At 37.3% G+C, this 22,717-nt stretch overlaps 1 protein-coding gene across 1 annotated transcript in view; it reads left to right on the forward strand.

Moving 5' to 3' along the window:
• Window positions 1–22,717, forward strand: part of NPHP3 (nephrocystin 3) — a 61,454-nt gene that overhangs the window by 8,180 nt on the left and 30,557 nt on the right. Inside the window, exons 6-17 of the mRNA XM_025882148.2 lie at window positions 280–440; window positions 3,794–3,950; window positions 5,972–6,046; window positions 9,371–9,544; window positions 10,520–10,623; window positions 11,614–11,728; window positions 11,983–12,126; window positions 12,606–12,703; window positions 13,840–13,942; window positions 14,350–14,432; window positions 16,289–16,427; window positions 18,133–18,297. Coding sequence (XP_025737933.1) covers window positions 280–440; window positions 3,794–3,950; window positions 5,972–6,046; window positions 9,371–9,544; window positions 10,520–10,623; window positions 11,614–11,728; window positions 11,983–12,126; window positions 12,606–12,703; window positions 13,840–13,942; window positions 14,350–14,432; window positions 16,289–16,427; window positions 18,133–18,297 — 1,518 coding nt within the window. The remainder of the gene's footprint in view (window positions 1–279; window positions 441–3,793; window positions 3,951–5,971; window positions 6,047–9,370; window positions 9,545–10,519; window positions 10,624–11,613; window positions 11,729–11,982; window positions 12,127–12,605; window positions 12,704–13,839; window positions 13,943–14,349; window positions 14,433–16,288; window positions 16,428–18,132; window positions 18,298–22,717) is intronic.

The following is a 22,717-nucleotide window of genomic DNA, read 5'->3' on the forward strand; positions in this document are numbered from 1 at the left end:
AGGTGTTATTATGAAATAAATCATTTCAGAGCTAGGAAACAGCCAAGTTACTAAGCTCTTATTATTTTTGTTTTAAAGGAAACTTGCCTTTTCTTTTAAAGATTTTCTTTAAAATATGATTATAAATATTTTTAAGTTTTAAATAAAAAAATATACAGCATAACCTGTTCTAAAACATGTTTTATTTTAAGTAGTATGAAGCTGACTTGATCTTTAGTTAAATAAGCTGTGCTTTTTATTATGTTTCATTTCTTTTGTTTTGTTTTAATTTCTTTTCAGGACTACTCACCTAAACTTAAAAGAATGTGTGAGACAATGGGATGTTTTTTCCATGCTATATATTTTCCAGTAGATATTGAAAATCAGTACCTTGCTGTAAGAAAATGGGAAATTGAGAAGAGTTCATTAGTTATTTTATTCATTCATTTAACTTTACCAAGGTAAGCTGAAAATTCTGTCACTTATTAGGGGAGTTGTAAATAGAACTGAGATTGCCAAATGAACTTCAAAGATAAGTCGTAATTGCATTCTTATAATCAAACACAATCCACAAAATTTAATAAATTTTTTTACTTTTCATACTTAGAATTAAAATTTTACACTGAGTTGTTTAATAGGTTTCATAAGGTTAACATTATTAAAGTAAAGATGATTTTAATCAGGGGTAGCAAACTATGGCCCTCAGGCCAAATCCAGTCAGCTGTTTTTATAAATAAAATTTTATTAGAATATAGCTATATTCATTTATTTATGTATTTCTACAGCTGCTTTCACACTACAACAGCAGAGTTAAGTACTGTAGATACAACAGAGACTGTGTGTGGCCCACAGAGCCTAAAATGTTTGCTCGCTGGCCCTCACAGAACAAGTTGACAACTCCTGATTTCAATAATCAGCATTCACCTTCATTATTTTCTTTCTTTGAATACAAATTGAGAGCTACTTGAACACTATTATCAATGTTAAATCAAATTTTTAATTCTCTGAGGAGCTTACTACTTAATTCCAGTAAAGTGAGGTATTTTCTTATAATGTGAATATAATTATACCAGTGAATCTAGTCTGCAAATAAAGATTTTCTTTAACCAACTAGATACATAGATAGAAGACAAAATATGTTTAATAAGAGGTTTTCTTTCTACATTTGCTGTCTGATTGGCTTTAACCCTTCCAAAGCATTTTTGTCTTTATTGAGGACCAGCTCTGACCTCACCTGTGTACAGAGAAGTATGTGGAGCCCTAGGCTTTATCAGAGACCCTGCAGTGTAATCCATCATTCATCCTTAAGACTGCCCAGTGGCCAGGGAGCCACCTGGTCAATGAACCTCAACCCAAAACAACTTTAAGGATTCTTTCCACTTGATTGCCTTTAGTTGGGGTTCTTTTCCTCCCTTACCCCTTTCCTTTTCCTGTTTTTTTCTTTTATATTTATTAAGGATATATTCTGTTTTATTTTTTAATGTCTGGATAGTGTTTTATCTCTGGTGGTAATATATGTCATTTGTTGTTTTCCTCATTAATTATTTAATCCTTGAAACCATCTTGTTTTTTCTTTTAACTTTTATCCATATTTAATTAAGAAAATATTGTACATTATTCTTACACTTTTAACATTTATTTTTATTTTTCTCATCTTAAATTCCTCTTAATCTTTTACCTTTCATTTCTTTCATATTTAATTACTTTGCTGGGCAGATTTCAATTTATCTTCTTCAACTAAAATTGTATTTATTTTATATTTTAAAAACTTTATTCTTCTTAAAGAGTAAGAATTTTAATTTCTAGGGGTGCCTTGGTGACGCACTTAAGCATCTGACTCTTGGTTTTGGCTCAGGTCATGATCCAGGGACCTGGGATCTCCAGGTCCCGCGTAGGGGTCCACACTCAGTATGGACTCTGCTTAAGATTCTTTCTCCCTCTCCCTCTGTCCCTCCTACCTCTCTCTCTCTCTCTCTCTCTGTCTAAAATAAATAATTTAAAAAAATTAATTTCTAAAATTTAATTATTTCTTCACCTCTACTTTGCCTTTATTTTGCTTTAATTTTTCTTATTCCATTTGCTGATTTTTTTATTTCCCTAATCTTTATTAGGAGCATCACAGTAATGGTGGGCTTCATACCGTAAACGGGCTGGTAGAGCTTTTATTTCTCTCAGGTTGTTCCTTCACCTCTCATGATGATTCCCCCATTCTTCTCCAAAGATGAATCTAGAAACATGTCCCCTGAGCAGTACCCAGTAGCCCTATCTACTTCTCTCCCACCAAAGACTTTGAACAAAATCCCAGATAATCTCAGATTTCATCTGAGCTCCACATGTCAATTCTGTAGGGAGTGATTTTAAAATAGGTACATGTGCCCAAAGAGATGCCCATTCTTTGGTATTCACATGGCCACAAACTTTTCTCCCAAAGCAATAACAAAAGAACCGTTAAAATCCAAAAATTTTATAGAACATAGTCTGAATGATCTTAACCAAGGGAAGAAAATCTGCCGTTTGGGTTGATTGGATCGGCACAGAGCTATGTAATGGAATATTACTCTGTCTTGTACTGGGGCTGTACTCTAACATGGTCTGTAGACTCTGAGTCATATAATAGCTCTCCTCTGTATGCACACACCAATGTGCCTCTCTAGACAAAATTCACTTAATGCTTTTTAGAAAGGGGAATTGGTTCCAATTTTCCTTGCAGTGTAGAAAACACTGGTAGGTACTTCCGAGATTATTCTAGAATTTAAATTATACTGAAAACTGTCATTATGGTACCCTATAGCAAAGTTAGAATATTTTTTAAAGATTTTATTTATTTTTTATTTATTTGAGAGAGAGAGAGAGAACACAAGCAAGAGGGAGGGACAGAGGGAGAGGGAGAAGCAGGCTTCCCGCTGAGCAGGGAATCCAATGTGGGGCTTGATCCCAGGACCCTGAGATCATGACCTGAGCTGAAAGCAGAGGCTTAACCGACTGAGCCACCCAGGTGCCCCCAAAATTGTAATTGTTTTTCACCCTGTACCCCAGTTAAGATTTTACTAGCTATCTGACCTCCCCATCTGCCTCTGGATCTTTCTCATACTGTATCTTGGGTATAAAGATTCAGGTGATTTAGGTCATTTGTTGGATGAGAAAGGCTAAAAGACTAGAGAAGAGAAAAATCTTGAAGCATTGGGGTTAATAATATTTGTATTTTAATTTGGAAATTATATATTTGTAAGCAGAATTAGGTTTCCATTTATTTGTAGTCTCATGAGACTGGTCCATTATTTTGAGCCATGTTTACAGTATTTTTGAGAGTTTTCTTCTTGTTGCTAGATTTAAAAAATTAAAGTTCTGTATGCTTTAAAATTCAACTTAAGGGGCGCCTGGGTGGCTCGGTAGTTAAGCGTCTGCCTTCGGCTCAGGTCATGATCCCAGGGTCCTGGGATCGAGCCCCGCATCAGGCTTTCTGCTCAGTGGGGAGTCTGCTTCTCCCTCTCCCACTCCCCCTGCTTGTGTTCCTGCTCTTGCTATCTCTCTTTCTGTCAAATAAATAAATAAAATCTTTAAAAAATAAAATTCAATTTAATGCAGAATTTATTGTACCTGTTCTCACTGTCTGCCAATAAATGCATTATTTTTTATGACTGAGCTGGAACAGAGCTATGAAAACATCCAGTTTTGGAAAGCTGCACTTATTCTGTCCCTGGGCTGCTTCTGGCCCCTTGTCATTGCTGTAAAGTCCCATTATTGACACTTAGGTTGACTGACTGTTTGCTGCCATAGTGCAGTGTAACACAAGAAATACTGATTTCCCATCTAGCCTGTTATTGGAAGACTGTGAAGAAGCTTTTCTGAAAAACCCTGAAGGCAAACCACGATTAATTTATCATCGCTTGGAGGATGGGAAAGTCAGTTCCAACTCCGTCCAGCAATTGATTGATCAAGTTTCTAACCTGAACAAGACCAACAAAGCCAAGGTAAAATTCATAAGGTTATTTTTTTTTAAGAACTTGCTTGGCCAAGGGAAGTGTTAGAACAAAGGCCGTGAGGTGGGAGTGAGTGAGGGGAGATTAGTAGGACAGTTAACTGGGAGCCAAGGGTAAAGAACCTTGGAGACCATTTTAGAAACTTTGTTTTTTTTATTTGGAGTGAGATGGGTTTTTTATTGGTAGTTTTTTGGGTTTTTTTTACTTGAGTCACTGGAAGACTTTAAGCAACAGCAGAAGAAATGCAATTCTGATAAGAATGTTGTTACGCTGCTGTGTTGAGAATTGATTGATTTGGAGGTAGGGGAGAAGGGTGGAGTTGGAGAGCTCTTGCAGTCACCAGGTGAGAGGTGCTGGTGGCTTGGACCAGGGTGGTGATAGAGGAAATGAGGAGAAACAGGAATCTGGATAAGTTTTGACAGCAGAGCCAATAGACTTAGTTGTGGACTATGAGAACAAGAGAGGACTAAATAGCAGTACACACCTACAAAGGATAAGATGTGAGTGGACAAATCAGATTCTTTTCTGTTTCTTTTTTCCTAAGTACTGAGTTCTTCTGTCTACTGTTGACCAAGGGTCAGTGTAAGGAAGAGCCTTTTCATAGTAACCTTTTCTAAGAGCGTTGGGAAAAGCAAAATAGTAATGATGAATGTGAGAGATTTGATCAGTCCTGAGTGCATGGTGGAATAATTTTTAGAACAGATTGTAGGCTTTGCCTTACTGCACACTGAGATAACTTGAAAATGTTTACTGTTGATGTTAAGAATACAGTTGAGGGGCACCTGGCTGGCTCAGTCAGAAGAGCATGCAACTCTTGATCTCGGGGTGAGTTCAAGCCCCATGTTGGGTGTAGGGATTACTTAAAAATAAAATCTTAGGGATGCCTGGGTGGCTCAGTTGGTTGGGCCCTGCCTTCGGCTCAGATCAAGATCCCGGATCGAGCCCCGCATCAGGGATCGGGGTCCCTGCTGGTGTGGGAGTTGGCTTCTCCCTCTCCCTCTGCACCTCCCGTGGCTCCTGCTCTCTCTCTCTCAAGTAAATAAACAAAATCTTTAAAAAAAAATCTTAAAAAAAGAGAATACAGTTGAAAACAACTCAGATTTTGACATTGTTTTTATTTCTCTGTGCTCATGCAAGAAATAAGATCAAATGTGAACACAAGCATTTTTTTATATCATTTAGTGTTGAAAAGCTTAAGACCAGCATAAACTAAAGAGCCTAACACAAAAAAGTGCACATTTTTTTATAATCTCCAGAACCATTTCATTCTTTGCTTTGTTTTAGTATGAGCCTAGTCCATAGGCCCCAAGAGGAAAAACACTGATTCTTCTTTCTGATCTTTATTCTATTTATAAATCCCTTTTAAAAATGAATACACTAGGAGGATGAATTTATTTTATAAAAATAGGAGTAAAATAAGATCAACCATGATTATAGATGTAAATGCAAGGTAAACTTCTATTCCAGTTCACTTGATGTGCTTTGTAAAACCATTGTCTTTATCAAGTATTAATCTCTTATTAGTAACATGCATGTTCTCTGTAGGTAGGGCATTCTTCTTTCAGCAAACTCAGAAGACTACTGATCTACACAGCCAAGTACCATTTTGCCTTTTTGTTTTGTAGAATTATAGCTTTACTCTCATAAAAATTGATTTTGATGTATTTTGAAGGTTATATATATATTAAATGGCATGGAAGTACATAAGACAGAATTTGGACACAGAGAAAAAAAGTATACTTTTTGTTTTATTGAGACATTGTTCCCATTGTTCACAATAAATCCCTCCTGTTACCTTGAACAGGTTACATAACTTGCTTCAGTTTCCTCTTCTGTGAAATGGAGGTAATAATAATAGTGTCTCCCTCATGGGCTTGTTGTGAGGACAGATGAGCTAATATGTGTGAAGTACTTAGAATGATCCCTGACAACATAAGTTCTATAGAAGTATTTACCCCCTCTTGTTACTATTGTTTTCTTCATGTTGTTGTCGAACTTCTTTTTTTTCCCAGATCATTGATCACTCTGGAGATCCTACAGAAGGAGTATATAAAACTTATATTTATGTGGAAAAGATTATTAAACAGGTAAATATGCATTCTTTATAAGATTTCATCTGAAATACTCTAAGGGGCGCCTGGCTGACTCATTCGGTAGAGCACGCAATCCTCAATCTTGGCCGTGAGTTCAAGCCCCATGTTGGGCATAGAACCTACTTTAAAAAAAAATTCTAAGACTGTTTTCCATAAATGTGGGTTTTCCAGTAAAAACAACTTCCTTGTTTTTTTGAAAACAATACCTGGGAAGAGTGCCATTGTTTCTGGTGATTGTCTATCCTGTGGTATTATCATAGTATTACTAGTACCATGTTTCTTTATCTGTCATCTGTCTCACAAAGCTATTTGATGCCTCAACACCTGATTAAGTGTAAAATAGATTACAAAAGTGCTAGATAAAAAGTATAAGTATTTGGGCGCCTTTGCGGCTCAGTCGTTAAGCATCTGCCTTCGGCTCAGGTCATGATCCCAGGGTCCTGGGATCGAGCCCCACATCAGCTCCCTGCTCCGCAGGAAGCCTGCTTCTCCCTCTCCCACTCCCCCTGCTTGTGTTTCCTCTCTCACTGTGTCTCTCTCTGTCAAATAAATAAATAAAATCTTAAAAAAAGAAAAGTATAAATATTTGAAGGAAAATGTTTATCTTATTCAATAGAGTCTCCTCAGGTTTTGTGTGCACCTTGAATTTTTATAAAGTAGAAAAATCCTAGGGACACCTGGGTGGCTCAGTCGGTTAAGCGTCTGCCTTCAACTCAGGTCATGATCCCGGGGTCCTCAGATGGAGCCCCACATTGGACTCCTTGCTCAGCTGGGTGTCTGCTTCTCCCTCTCCCTCTGCTGCTCCCCCTGCTTGTACTCTCTCTCTCTGTCGAATAAATCAATAAAATCTTGAAAAAAAAAAAAAAGGCTTTTCAGGGACATCTGGGTGGCTTAGTTGGTTAAGCATCCATTTCGGCTCAGGTCATGATCTCAGGGTCGTGAGATTGAGCCCCACCTGGGGCTCTATGCTGGGCATGGAGCCTGCTTAAGATTTTCTCTCTCCCTCTCCTTCTGCCCTCCTCCCCAACCCACCCCTCGAACCCCGCTCACATGTGCACACGTGCATGCTCTCTCTCTCAAAAAAAAAAAAAAAAATCCCTTTCAAATTTATCCACTACATCATCCTTGCAGCAGAGAGGGGTAAAATCCTACCTCCAAGGGTCTGAGGTCATGGTCATAGACAGTATCTCAGGCTGAAAGTTTCTATGACATCTCAAGTATTAGCTTGTAAATTTATGTGAGTTACATATTCTTCTTAATGTTATACATGTGTTTATTTTTAATATAAAAAATCATTTTAAATTATAGATTATCAAAAATGCTGATGATGATAAGAAAAAGAACCCCCCACCTTAAAAGTAGAATGGGCACAATAGAAAGATGTACCACATTTAGCCTGTGGTTGCCTATACCTGCTGATATATCCTCTGTGGTGCCAGAGATTCTACTTGAGAAATTAGGGATTAGATTACTTTTTCTAATTAACTTGTACTACAAGTATGGAGATTTGTTATCAGAGAGAAAGAATGAGCCCCAAAATATAATGATATGACTTCTGGCAACACATTTTGTATAGTGTTCTTTAATATGAAAACTGACATCAATTTTGATCTTCTCAATAATCTTGTGAATTTGGGGACCCAGGTAAATAAAATTAACTGAGCAGAATAAATGGTAGCAAGTGGAAGTGGACATATTTGCCATCTTTACTGCTTGAAGAGCAACATATTTTCAGTGGTATGAAGACTAGATATCATGACACAGATATTTGATATCAAGAAACCCCATCTTAGTAATTAAATTCTTATAAAAATGTAAAGCAGCATATTTCTTAGGCATTAGCACATTCTTTAAAATGATTTACCACCCAGATGTAAGCAAATATATTGTGTAACATTTTTCAGAAAACACATCCCCAAGAGTCAAATGCCCCTCTATTTTTTTTAAAGATTTTATTTATTTATTTGAGAGAGAAAATGAGAACATGAGAGGGGGGAGGGTCAGGGAGAAGCAGACTCCCTGCTGAGCAGGGAGCCCGACGCGGGACTCGGTCCAGGGACTCCAGGATCATGACCGGAGCCGAAGGCAGTCGCTTAACCAACTGAGCCACCCACGCGCCCCTGCCCCTCTATTTTTATCTGACAGTTGTTTTGTTTTGTTTTGTTTTAAATGTAAGCACTGCCCAGTGTAGGGCTTGAAACCATGACCCCAAGATCAAGGATCACATGCTCTACTGACTAAGCTAGCCAGCTTTCCCAATTGCACCTCTAATTTTAATAAAAGCTGTTTTTTATTAAGAGTTTGGTTTTTGCAGTTGAAAATAGAGCTACCATACGATCCAGCAATTGCACTACTGGGTATTTACCACAAAGATACAAATGTAGGGATCCGAAGGGGTACGTGCACCCCAATGTTTATAGCAGCAATGTCCACAATAGCAAAACTGTGGAAAGAGCCAAGATGTCCATCGACAGATGAATGGATAAAGAAGAGGTGGTATATATACACAATGGAATATTATGCAGCCATCAAAAGGAATGAGATCTTGCCATTTGCAACAACATGGATAGAACTGGAGGGTGTTATGCTGAGTGAAATAAGTCAATCAGAGAAAGACATGTATCATATGACCTCACTGATATGAGGAATTCTTAATCTCAGGAAACAAACTGAGTGTTGCTGGAGTGGTGGGGGTGGGAGGGATGGGGTGGCTGGGTGATAGACATTGAGGAGGGTATGTGCTATTGTGAGCGTTGTGAATTGTGCAAGACTGTTGAATCACAGATCTGTACTTCTGAAACAAATAATTCAACATATATTAAGAAAAAAGAAAAAGAAGAAGATAGCAGGAGGGGAAGAATGAAGGGGAGTAAGTCAGAGGGGGAGACGAACCATGAGAGATGATGGACCCTGAAAAACAAACAGGGTTCTAGAGGGGAGGTGGGTAGGGGAATGGGTTAGCCTGGTGATGGGTATTAAAGAGGGCACATTCTGCGTGGAGCACTGGGTGTTATGCACAAACAATGAATCATGGAACACTACATCAAAAACTAATGATGTAATATATGGTGATTAACATAACAATAAAAAAATTTTTTAAAAAGTTTGGTTTTTCTGTGTGTTTGTCATTTTAATATTTCTTTATTTCTAGTGTTTTTTTTTATAGTTATAAATTTATTCTTGTAGGTACTATACAAAGGCCATAGGTTTGGACTTGCCCTCCTCAGTAGGTGAAACCCACCGTATACCTGTGTGCTTACCCTGTTCCAAGTGTTTACATTCTTTATTCATTGTTGTATGCTTGCTCTTGGTGTTCAGGACATCCTGGGCTCTGAGAACACAGACCTGGAGACTAAGGATTTGAGCAGTGAAGATTCTGTTCCAGAAGATGATGATTTTGGTGATGTTTTGTGGGACATACATGATGAACAAGAGCAAATGGAAACTTTTCAACAGGCTACAAATTCAGCCCATGAGTTGGGATTTGAGAAGGTAAGCATTTGGAGTTATTGTTCCAACAAACATCAGTCACCACTTAAAGCTCTATCATGATTGTGTTTTTACCTAAATACAGTCCAGGTAAAATCAAATTACCTCAGTAATTATTAGGGAGTTGGCAAAGTTATCTTGATCCCAGGGCCCCAAGATCATGACCTGAGCCGAAGGCAGACACTTAACCAACTGAGCCACCCAAGTGCTCCAAGAACGAATGTTTTAAGGAATATTATCATAGCTGTCAGCAACAGCAGTATTTCCATAGAAATTTTATAGTTTAGGCTGTCTATGTTTATGTCCTGGTTCTCCCATTTGCTCACTCTGGATTTTGATCATTACTTAGCTCTGAACTTTGACTTCCTTGTCTTTAAAATGAGATATTTAAGGATGCTGATGAACTGACCAGCCTTTTGCATTAACTACTATGGTATTTTCTGAATGTTTGACATTTTGAGTCCTCCAAGCATTGGAAGAATAGATAGCCTTATGATTTTTATCAAGTTTCCTAACTATCCTAATCTTGGTTTGGTGAACAGCAGATAGTAAAGAACATGTGGTTGATAAATCCTAATCTTAACTAAAAATGTTTGATGTTCCTAAATATAGTTGAATCTCACTTAACCTTTCATATGATACAAAGTTAAGCACATGTCTCAACATGGATAATCACACCATGAGGACAAACACTAATATACTTATTAACCTGGACTGAGAATGTTGTAAAGCCCGAGGAGGATCTCAAGTGTTATCTCTCATCCATTAATTGACAGCAATACTATGTGTAGAAGAAATTGGGGCTCATTCTTAGGTTACTACTTTGGGCACGTTTAACCAGCCATAAAAAGAAGCAGTCATGAGGGTGACTAAAAGTAAATTTCATTTTCTCTAATGATTTCAGAGGGTAGTCAGAAGTTGGCTCTAGAATTCTGAGGCGTGTGCTTCCTCACAATTTAAATTCATTTTTGTTTCTAGTATTACCAACGCCTTAACGATCTAGTGGCGGCCCCAGCACCAATTCCACCTCTTCTTGTATCTGGAGGACCAGGTTCTGGAAAGTCCCTTCTCTTATCAAAGTGGTATGATGCAGTGCAATTAAATTGTTGTTACCATTGTTATCATTTGAATTACTGACCTCATTCGACAAAATGTATTATTGCCTGTCTGCCTTCCTGCATGGCCTGTACTAAACACTGAAAAAGCAAAAAGCTATAAAATAATAGTCATGCCCTGAAGCGTATACAATTTGGATGTTAGAGAGGATCTCGGATGAGAAAGGAATAGGAAATAGGAGCATTTTAATGGTGTACAGTAGTTACGTAGGTCAGAGCTAGGCACGTGCTATGTAAGGGCGTGGTCAGTATGGAGTGGAATTAGGTGAACTAGATATACAGGGGATGTGCCTGTGTTTTCAATTACCGGCTTCATCTTAAAAGTTTTGTTGAGATTTTAAATATTTAAAAGAAGGCAAAGACAGTTTAGAGTGAGATAAGTCATAAAGAACATCAAAGTAAAGGACCTGTATTATGAATGCAAAGTCATTCTTCAGATTAGGGAAGGTTTATAGAAGTTGATAAACTCTTTTTTACTTTCATTTTAGTTCCTATTATTTAAAAACAATTAGTAAGAATATTGTCTTTCATAATTATGATTTACATTGAAGAGTTGGCATATGTTGTTTCCTTTTTACTGCCCTTTTATTTAGTGGGAAATAATATTTTTTTGGAAAATAATATTTTTGTACTTAGCAAAGAAACTTTTTTTCCTCTAATATATTTTTAATTAAAGGGTAATGCTCACTTCACTAATACCTTAACCTCAAATGTACACTATATTGGTTTCCATTAGTTAATTTCAATTTGTAATTAAAATGAATCTATAATTTTTAAAGGTTTATTTAAAAGGATCTAGAAGTGGAATAAAAATGGAAATTTCCCATGTTTATTCAAAAATGATTGACCATGTGATTGCTGACAGTTGGATAGCATTTGATGTTTAATGCATTGTGAATCCTTTTTTCTGGTAATAAATGAACTTCATCAGTCTTATAAAAGGTCTTTTTCTTTCAGGATTCAGTTACAACAGAAGAATTCCCCTAACACGCTAATTCTTTCTCATTTTGTGGGAAGGCCCATGTCAACCAGCTCCGAGTCCTCCTTGATTATTAAACGACTAACTCTAAAGGTATAAGATGCCATGTTTTGGAATTATCAGAATTTTTATTTAGAATCAGAAATTGTTGGGGCTGAGTACCCAATAATTTTCAATTTTTGATATTACCCATTTGTTTTAGATTTGTATAACATTAAAAATAAAACTTGATGCAGTTGGGTCCTCTTGGTCACTCAGTTTTGGTTTTAAAAGTCAGGATAGAAGTATTTCCCACCAGCTGTGATAAAGTGTAACTACTTGAATTCGTATGTGTTCTCATCTTGCAGTTGATGCAGCACTCTTGGTCAGTATCTGCTCTGACATTGGATCCAGCTAAGCTTCTGGAAGAATTTCCACGCTGGCTAGAAAAACTCTCTGCCCGTCATCAAGGCAGCATCATCATCATTATTGATTCTATAGATCAAGTTCAGGTACTGTTTTCACTTTGTAACCTATTGGTACTCTCAGAAAGAAACAGAATTATCAGTAATGGCTATAGCAGGCATTTAAATATGTTGATGAGAAGAAAATGTTGATGTTGTTCCTGCTATTTCTGCTTAATTTCTAGGGAGGAAGAACGTGGATAAAAAATGTACTGTATGCCCTGGTATAGACATTAATATCTTATTGGGAAACACCAATTGAATGAACCAGTTAGCAAAAATTGTTCATTTTGACATATTTTTAGGGCCTTAACATTTCCTTAAGTGTCCATAATTCATATCAGCTATCATAGTATTTTGCCACTTGTTTTAATATCCTGAGATAAATTTATCATCCCAAAACAAGATTGTATCCTTAATGATAATGAGAAACTTAATGAGAATTTCATTTTACTTGGGGAGCTATTATCAGGTTGTTTTGAAATATTTTGAATTAATAGAATGAATTTTGTTTTTATATTTTTAAGCAAGTTGAAAAACACATGAAATGGCTGATAGATCCACTGCCAGTGAATGTAAGAGTAATTGTTTCTGTGAATGTAGAAACATGCCCTCCAGCGTGGAGGTATGATGCTAACTTTAGTTCTTTCAGATTACATGAAATGTGTTAAGTACAAACAAGGAAAGGTTTTGGATATGTATTTGTATTTTCATGTTTTTCATGTAAGTGGCAGGGAGGAGGGGGAGAAGTGGATGGATTCAAGAGAAAATTATAATCTACAGGCTTTGGTGGGAGGTTAGGCCTGGGGTGTCAAGAAGGGGAAGCCTAGATGGCCCCCAAGTTTCTGTCTTGAGAAATTACATAGATTGTGGTCTTTTTCAGATTAGGGACTAAGGTTTATAGAACTGAAATAGGGAACACAGAGGATGGGCAGGTTTGTGGAGGAAAGGTTGTAAGTTTTGTTTTGGACATGGTTACCTTGAGTTGCTAGTTGTACCTCCAGCTACCAATGGCTAGCAGGCAATGACATTTACAGGTGAGAAAAACAGGGAGAGGGCCGGGCTATGAGTAATGGACCAGACACCTGTTATCTTGAAAGATGCGCTTACTTTGGCAGTCCTCAAAAAAGGAATACAGTGGTTGAATTCTGTAGGGCAGTGTTTCTCAACCTTTTGTCCCCCTTAGGAACCTTTTTAGACACTTTCTTCCTAATTACCTCCCTCACCCCTAGAAATTTTAATACCATCCATATGCCATATATCAGTTTATGTATAGAAACAGATATGTTTACATTTGTATATTTGTGCTTTATACATAAAAAGAGTAAGATTCTTTTTCCCCACCCTGAAACAATTTTCAATACCCTGTTGAGAATGGATATAGCAGGATGATTACATTCCAATTGGATTACAAGTAATTTGTGGACAAATACTACCTTGTACTATTCTTCATGGGTACTAATATGTTTAGTTTTATTCCTAGTATAGAACATAGAATTTAAAATGTTTTACCACCTTACTATCTAATGTATATTGCTATTTAAAGTCTTTGTTGGGATTAATTGCTGAAAGTAATGATATACACGTTAGAATGAATCAAACAATAATACCTAGTAAGATTCACAGAGATTAGTTTTGTTGATTTTATAAAGGCAGTATAAAAAATTAATTCTTGTAATGGATTTTGACTTGTGATTGGATAGATTACAGCTTTTATTGTTTTATTAGAAGAGAATTTCATTTTTTTTCTTTAAATAAAAGGTTGTGGCCTACACTTCATCTTGATCCTTTAAATCCAAAAGATGCAAAATCTATTATAATTGCAGAGTGCCACTCTGTGGGCATTAAGCTGAGTAAAGAGCAGGTAAGTGTTTTTAACTTTGTTGCCCTTTTACTGTCTACAGCTTTCCTATAAAACACCCTATATGAGACTTAAAATTCAATATAGGAACTCTCTAATGTGTTAAGGAAAATTGGAGTTTCCTAATTGTTAAATGCATTGGCTCTTAAACTACTAACAAATATAGAAGAAGCAATAAAAAGCATTTGGGGCTTAAGTTTTGCTTTGCTATATTCTATTAAGCAGGAATGCTAAAAGCAAAAGAACATCTGCAGTCCACCACTGCGCGGCAGTGTTGTTACTGATGAGGTGGTGGGAACCGTGTCATTTCTGCCAGGGATTTTTGTTGATGGCTCTGTAGTGAAGACCGTTTCATTCCAGGGTGGTGTTGTGTTTTTGTGTTTGTTTTGTGTTTTGGTAAACTGGTGCAGGAGAAGAAGCTAGAACGACACTGTCGTTCTGCTACGACCTGCAATGCCCTTTATGTCACCCTTTTCGGCAAAATGATCTCACGGTAAGTAGTGGCGATGTTACATGATCTGCATGTTTTCTGTTTGCTGCAGACAGCTTCCTCACCTTGTGAAACTGAACGATCATTGCGCAGTCTCTCTGAGCCACTCACATCCGATTCTGTTGATTCTAACAGTGATACTAACATCCTTGTGGGAATGTGACTCATGACTGCAGATTGGTGATAGCCCATGCACTACAAGAACGTGTTGGCTGTAGTTGTCTCATTTTCATCACACTAACTGTTTCCCTGTCGGGGGTTGCCAAAGAAGGCCATCTTTGCCCTCCTTGGGGGCCCATGAATGCTTCTTGTCACCTGCTTGAGGCCCCTAGCTTTGAGAAAGTGAGAGACAACTGAGGCAAACCCATGCTCTTTTGGGGTGTCCTTGAATATTGGTAGGTAGGTATGTAGGAATTTTTAATTGTCTCTGTTCTCAAATCCTGATAAACGTTTCATCTTAAAATAGATTCTTCTGTTCTGGATGCCCTTTAGTCATTTGCCTTTAAATAAGCCCTACAAAGTGTAACTATGTTTCTTCTTCAGTACAGCCTCACCTTACTTTGTCTCTTCACAACCAGAGGCAAAAAAGATGAATATGGTTTTGGTGATCATCACAACGGACAGTTAATCCAACTACAACTCATATTCTAGACACTGAATCTGGTACTCTTGGCTCTTAATTCTACATTCTCATCCTGAGCACCAGATTTGAAATAAAACCATCTTCTAAAATTTTGAATTGCCCGTGATATTCCCACTGCCCTCCTCCACTGTCTCCAGTTTGGGCAGTGCGTCTGGCCTCTGGGAGCTTCGGAAGCTGGCCTGAGTACAGTTCAAGAGCGGGAGTCCCTTTCCACACATTCCATAGTATTTATTGAATTTAGCTATTTTAAGAGTGTTGAAACAAAATGAACAAACCTATTAGAATATCTAAAAGTGAGAAAGAGAGTTTTTTTCAAGCCCAAGTTAGGACAGCTGCCCGGGAAACACAATCTTCATGGAGAAGATGGTGCTCTGGAGAATGAACAGGTCTTACAGGGCTATATACCCTTTTTTACATTTTCTAAAAGCTTGAAAGATTATATAGGCAGAAATCCTGTGTTTTGACATCAAAAAATGCAGGGGGTAGGAGCATTGGTCCATATCATAAGGACACGATGGTTTCCCTTTAGGCTACTTATTTACAAGGCAGATGTATAATGTGTGCTTGGTGGGCCATAAATCAGGCTTTTGGTTTAAACAAAATTCATGTATAGTCATGCTGATTTAGAAAGAAATCTGAAACGGCTTCCCATATATATTAGGCCTTTAGAAAGTTTATTAGGCCTATAGAGAGGGACTATAGACCTTTTGGTTTTTTTTCTTCTCTATATATCTTCATATTTAAAAAAGAAACTATTGGTAAATATTGTGTAATATTTTAAAACAAACCACCCCATTTACTGATTTTCTTTAGCCTGATGTCTCCTAAATCCTGGCTCTAAACAAATTTAACTTGCATAGCTAACTAATAACACCTATTTATAATTATTTTCCTGCTTCCTGTATGTAGGTAGCGTGTTTCTGGATGATTAGAACCACTTCTTACTCTTTTCTGTGTTCCCATAATGTGCAGTAATTGCTTGACACATAGTAAGTTCCCAGCATGTGTTTACTGAGTCGAACTAAATGGTACACTAAAATAAAACTAATGACTCTAGCAGTCCCTTGAAACTGTCATTTGCTTATATCACGTTTTGTTGAATTTCTGTTATCATTTAAAGTATAAAAAATAGAGACCACATTGTTTTTATCTACCCCAGATTTTTCACAGATGTTGGCTGTCTGTAAGAAATTAAATCTATTCTCAATTCCAACAGTGCTGGGAGAGCAGGCAATTTAGATAAAATCCTTCATCAGTGTTTCCAGTGTCAAGATACTATTTCATTATATAGACTTGCTCTGCGATCTATCCAGGAGTCCATGGCAAATGATATGGATAAAGAACTAATGAAACAGGTAAAGGATGATAAACTTATAAAACTCCTAAAATTTTGCATTTGTTTGTGAATTGAAGAAAACAGTAATTATTTTTAAGTTTGTGCTCAAGTATGTTTCAGGCATATACAGGAAGGCTAGCTGCCATAGTGTGCTTATGGCCAGAAGTGACAGCTCAAGAAATTTGCATTTTCCTGATTATCATTGAGATTTTTCATCTGTTCATGTTTATTGGCTATTCTTGTTTTGTCTTCTGTGACTTGCTGATTCAGGCCTTTTTATGTGAGTTTTAATTGAGTTGTCTTTACTTAATGATCTCCAGGAGCTCTTAAACTTTGTGCCTACTGAATACAAATCCTCTATTACAGAGTTTGCAAATAAATATCTTGTTCCGATTTGTTTCTTGTCTTAACTTTTTGGTATCATTCATTATACAGTGTTTTATTTTGAGGAAGTCAGATTTATCAACAGTTTCTTTTATGGTTTATGCCTGTTATATCTCATTTTAAAAATCTTTTATTATCAAAAAATATTTTGTTATTATAAAGATATTCTCATATAAATTTTTCCCTTTAAAATGTTTTCCACTTTTGTTCTTCCTGTGTGAGTCCTTATGGATTTATTTTTGTTTATTATGTGAGGAAGGAATCTACTTTTTACTCTTTAATCATGTGGCCAGCTCATTTTACTAAATAGTGCATCTTTTCTGCTAATTTGGATATCACACTCACAAATTAACATGAGTTTGTTTTCTGAGTTCTTCTGTTCCCGTTTTGCTTATTCCTTGCCAATACCACAGTGTCTCAACTATTATAGCTTGAAAGTAAACTTTCATATGTGGTTGGTCTGTGGGCTAATGGTTTCTCATGCACCCCTTCACTGAAAGTACAGCTCTTGGGATTCCTGGTGTTGGCAAGCTTTCTAGTTCCAGCTACTCACCTTACCGGGTTTAAGGGCTCACCTTCCATCCCTGCTGTGGCTGTGAAAACCCAAGCCCTTAAATTACTGAGACTGCTGCCAGCCAGTACCCTCACTTCCCCCAGGGACAGCAGCTCCAGCACTTAGCCCTCTGATGTTCACTTTCCTGTTCATTTTTGGCATCTGGGGGATTTCCCTTTCTTTTTTGCAGGTTCCCTGTGCTTTTAAAGGTGTTTTGTTACATGTTGTCTCATGTTAACGGGCAATTATAGTAGAAGAATCATTTTTTTCTACCATCTTCCCAAAATTGGAACTTTGTCATTAGTTTTAATCCATTTCCTGAGGTTTTAATTTTTTTCTTTTTTTTAAAGATTTTATTTATTTATTTGAGAGAGAGCACAAGTGAAGGGGAAGGGAGGGGCAGAGGGCAGAGGGAGAGGCAGACTCCCCACTGAGCAGGGAGCCCAACATGGGGCTTGATCCCAGGACCCCAGGATCATAACCTGAACTGATGGCAGATGCTTAACTAACTGAGCCGCTGAGGCACCCGCTGAGGTTTTAATTTTCATCAAACTTTTTTCTGTTACTGTCTTTGGCATGCTAGATTTGCTATATACACTATCTTATTCCTGATTAATGTGTTTTAGAAAGTGTGTTTTATTCTAAGAAATAGGTTTCTTGCTAAATCATTTGAACAATAAGTTTGAATAAGAAGTTAATCACCTTAAAAGAGTTATGGAAATTTTAATAGCTGTTTGTTACTTGTAGAGATGGCATATGATCATTCTTAATTCATTTCTCTACCTAGATTCTCTGCCTCATAAATGTTAGTCACAATGGCGTGAGTGAATCAGAACTGATGGAACTCTACCCTGAGCTGTCCTGGGCTGTCTTGACCTCCCTTGTTCACAGTTTACACAAAATGTGCTTATTGACTTATGGTTGTGGCTTGCTCAAGTTTCAACATCTACAGGTAAATGCTTTTTTAATAAGGTTTTTTACTTATAAATGTCAACATACCGGGAGATAGTCCAAGATGCTGGAGAAGTAGGGACCTTAGTTTCATCTGGTCCCAGGAATTCAGCTAGATAACTATTAAATCATTCTGAACACCTGCAAACTCAACCAGAGATCTAAGAAAAGAATAGCAGCAGCTCTACAAATAGAAAAGTGACCACTTCTGCAACTCTACAAATAGAAAAGTGATCACTAGGGCCGCCTGGGTGGCTCAGTTGTTAAGCATCTGCCTTCGGCTCAGGTCATGATCCCAGGGTCCTGGGATCGAGCCCCGCATTGGGCTCCCTGCTCAGCCAGGAGCCTGCTTCTCCCTCTCCTGCTCCCCCTGCTTGTGTTCCCTCTCTAGCTGTCTCTTTCTCTGTGTCAAATAAATAAATAAAATAAGAAAAGCGACCACTTTCTGCAAGAATGAGAAGATGGAAAAACTCACCTCAAAAAAGAGAACAAACTGCCAGGGACCTAATCAGTATAGACATAAGTAAGATGGCAGAACTAGAGTTCAGAATAACGATTCTGAACTGGGCTTAAAAAAAGCATAGAAGACACTAGAGAATCCCTTTAGAGGGGGAATAAAAGAACTAAAATATAATCATATTGAAATAAAAAAGGCTATTAATGAGACACAAAAATAGAGGCTCTGACTGCTAGGGGAGATGTGGCAGAAGAAAGAATTAGTGATATAGAAGACAAAATGATGGAGAACAAAGAAGCCAAGAAAAAGAGAGAGAAACAACTACTGGATCACAAGGGGGAGAATTTGAGAATTAAGTCATACCATAAAGTGAAACAATATTAGAATAATTGGGACCCCAGAAGAAGAGGAAAGAGACAAAGAGAGGGGCAGAAGGTATATTGGAGCAAATTTAGTAGACAACTTCCCTAATCTGGGGAAGGAATTAGTCATTCAAGTCCAGGAGGCACAGAGAACCCCCCTCAAAATCAGTAAAAATAGGTCAACACCTCGATGTATAATAGTGAAACTTTCAAACTTAGAGACAAAGAAAATCCTGAAAGAAATCTGTAACCTACAAGGATAGAAACATTAGACTGGAAGCAGAGCAGATGTATCCGCAGAGACCTGGCAGGCCAGAAAGGACTGGCATGATGTATTCAGGGTGCTAAATGATAAAAATATGCAGCCAAGAATACTTTATCTAGCAAGGATGTCATTCAAAATAGGAGAGATAAAAATCTTCCAGGACAAACAGAAGCTAAAAGAATTTGTGATCACTAAACCAGCCCTGAGAGAGATATTAAAGGGGATCCTTTAAGTGAAGAGAGCCCCCAAAAGTAACATAGATCAGAAAGGAACAGAGACAATCTACAGAAACAGGGATTTTACAGGTAATACAATGGCACTAAATTCCTATCTTTCAATAGTTACCCTGAATGTAAATGGGCTAAATGCCCCAATCAAAAGACACAAGGTATCAGACTGGATAAAAAAGCAAGACCTATCCATATGCTGACTGCAAGAGACTCATTTTAGACCCAAAGGCACCTCCAGATTGAAAGTGAGGGGGTGGAAAACCATTTATCATGCTAATGGACGTCAAAAGAAAGCTGGGATAGCAACCCTTATATCCAACAAATTAGATTTAAACCAAAGACTAATAAGAGATGAGGAAGGACACTATATCATACTTAAAGGGTCTATCCAACAAGAAGATCTAATAATTGTAAATATTTATGTCCCTAAAATGGGAGCAGCTAATTGTATAAGCCAATTAATAGCCAAATTAAAGAAACACATTGATAATACAATAATAGTAGGGGACTTCAACACCCCACTCATTGCAATGGACAAACCATCTAAGCAAAAGAACAACAAGGAAAGAAGGCCTTTGAATGACACACTGGACTGGATGGACTTCAAAGATATATACAGAGCATTCCATCCTAAAGCAACAAAATACATATTCTTCTTGAGTGCACATGAAACATTCACCAGAATAGATCACATACTGGGTCACAAATCAGGTCTCAACTGATACAAAAAGATTGGGATCATTCCCTGCATATTTTCAGATCACAGTGCTTTGAAACTGGGACTCAATCACAAAAGGAAATCTGGAAGGAACTCAAACACTTCGAAGTTAAAGAGCATTCTAATAAATAATGAATGAGTCAACCAGGAAATTAAAGACAAATTTAAAAAATTCATGGAAACAAAATGAAAGCAGAACTGTTCAAAACCTTTGTGATGCAGCAAAGGTGGTCCTAAGAGGGAAGTATATAGCAACACAAGTCTTTCTCAAGAAACAAAAAAGGTCTCAAATTCACAGCCTAACCTTACCCCATAAGGAGCTGGAGGAAGAACAGCAAATAAAGCCTAAACTCAGCAGGAGAAGAGAATAAAGATTAGAGCAGAAATCAATGAAATAGAAACCAGAAAAAACCGTAGAACAGATCAATGAAACTAGGACCTGGTTCTTTGAAAGAATTGATTAGATTGATAAACCCCTGGCCAGACTTATCAAAAAGAAAAGAGAAAGGACCCAAATAAGTAAAATCATGAGTGAAAGAGGAAGGATCACAACCAAAGCCAAAGAAATACAAACAGTTTTTAAGAGCATATTATAAGCAACTATATGCCAACAAATTAGGCAATTTGGAAGAAATGGATGCATTCCTGGAAACTTATTCACTACCAGAACTGAAACAGGAAGAAATAGAAAACCTGAACAGACCCATAACCAGCAAGGAAATTGAAGCAGTAATCAAAAAAATCCCAACAAACAAGAGTCCAGGGCCGGATGGCTTCCCAGGGGAATTCTACCAAACATTTAAAGAAGAACTTACACCTATTCTTCTGAAGCTTTTTCAAAAAATCGAAATGGAAGAAAAAACTTCCAAATTCTTTCTATGAGGCCAGCATTATCTTGATCCCAAAACCAGACAAAGACCACATCAAAAAGGAGAATTACCACTATCCCTGATGAACATGGATGCCAAAATTCTCACCAAGATACTAGGCAATAGGATCCAACAGTAGGATTATTCACCACGACCAAGCAGAATTTTTTCCTGGGCTGCAAGGGTTATTCAACATCTGCAAATCAATCGACATGATACACTACATTAATAAAAGAAAGAACAAGAACCATATGATCCTCTCAATAGATGCAGAAAAAGCATATGAAAAAGTACAGCATCCCTTCTTGATTAAAACTCTTCACAGTGTAGAGATAGAGGGAACATACCTCAATATCATAAAAGTCATATAGGAAGAGCCCAGAGCAAAATCATTCTCAATGGAGAAAAACTGAGAGCTTTTCCCCTAAGGTCAGGAACATGACAGAGATGTCTACTTTCACCACTGTTGTTCAATATAGTACTAGAAGTCCTAGCTTTAGCAATTAGACAACAAAAAGAAATGAAAAGCATCCAAATCAGCAAAGAAGTAGTCAAATTCTCACTCTAAACAAATGCCATAATACTCGATGTGGAGAACCCAAAAGACTCCACCCCAAATTGTTAGAACTCATACAGGAATTCAGTAACGTGGCAGGATATAAAATCAATGCACGGAAATCAGTTGCATTTCTGTACACTAACAATGAGACAGAAGAAAGAGAAATTAAGGAGTCCATCCCATTTAAAATTGCAGCAAAAACCATAAGATACCTAGGAATAAACCTAACCAAAGAGGTTAAAGATTTGTACTCAGAAAACTATGGAATACTCATGAAAGAAATTAAGGAAGTCACAGAGAAATGGGAATACATTCCACACTCATGGATTGGAAGAACAAAAATTGTTAAAATGTCTATGCTACCCAAAGCAATCTACACATTCAGTGCAATCCCTATCAAAATACCATCCACTTTTTTCACAGAGCTGGAACAAATAATCCTAAAATTTGTATGGGACCCGAAAAGACCCTGAATAGCCAGATGAATCTTGAAAAAGAAAACCAAACTGGGGGCATTACAGTCCCAGACTTCAAGCTCTATTACAAAGCTGTTATCATGAAGATGGTATGATACTGGCACAAAAACAGACATATAGATCAGTGGAACAGAATACAAAACCCAGAAATAGACCCTCAACTCTATGGTCAACTAATCTTCAACAAAGCAGGAAAGAATATGCAATGGACAAAAGACAGTCTCTTCAACAAATGGTGTTGGGAAAATTGGACAGCCACATGCAGAAGAATGAAACTGGACCATTTTCTTACACCATACACAAAAATAGACTCAAAATGGATGAAGGATCTAAATTTGAGATAGGATTCCATCAAAATCCTAGCGAAGAACACAGGGAGTAACCTCTTCACCCTCGGCCACAGCAGCTTCTTGCAAGACACATCTCTAAAGGCAGGGGAAACAAAGACAAAAATGAACTGTTGGGACTTCATCAAGATAAAAAGC

Source organism: Callorhinus ursinus, unplaced genomic scaffold (genome assembly GCF_003265705.2).
Source record: "Callorhinus ursinus isolate GAN/ISIS: 27379988/994484 unplaced genomic scaffold, GSC_fseal_2.0 scaffold1, whole genome shotgun sequence".
In the NCBI taxonomy this organism is placed as follows: domain Eukaryota; kingdom Metazoa; phylum Chordata; class Mammalia; order Carnivora; family Otariidae; genus Callorhinus; species Callorhinus ursinus.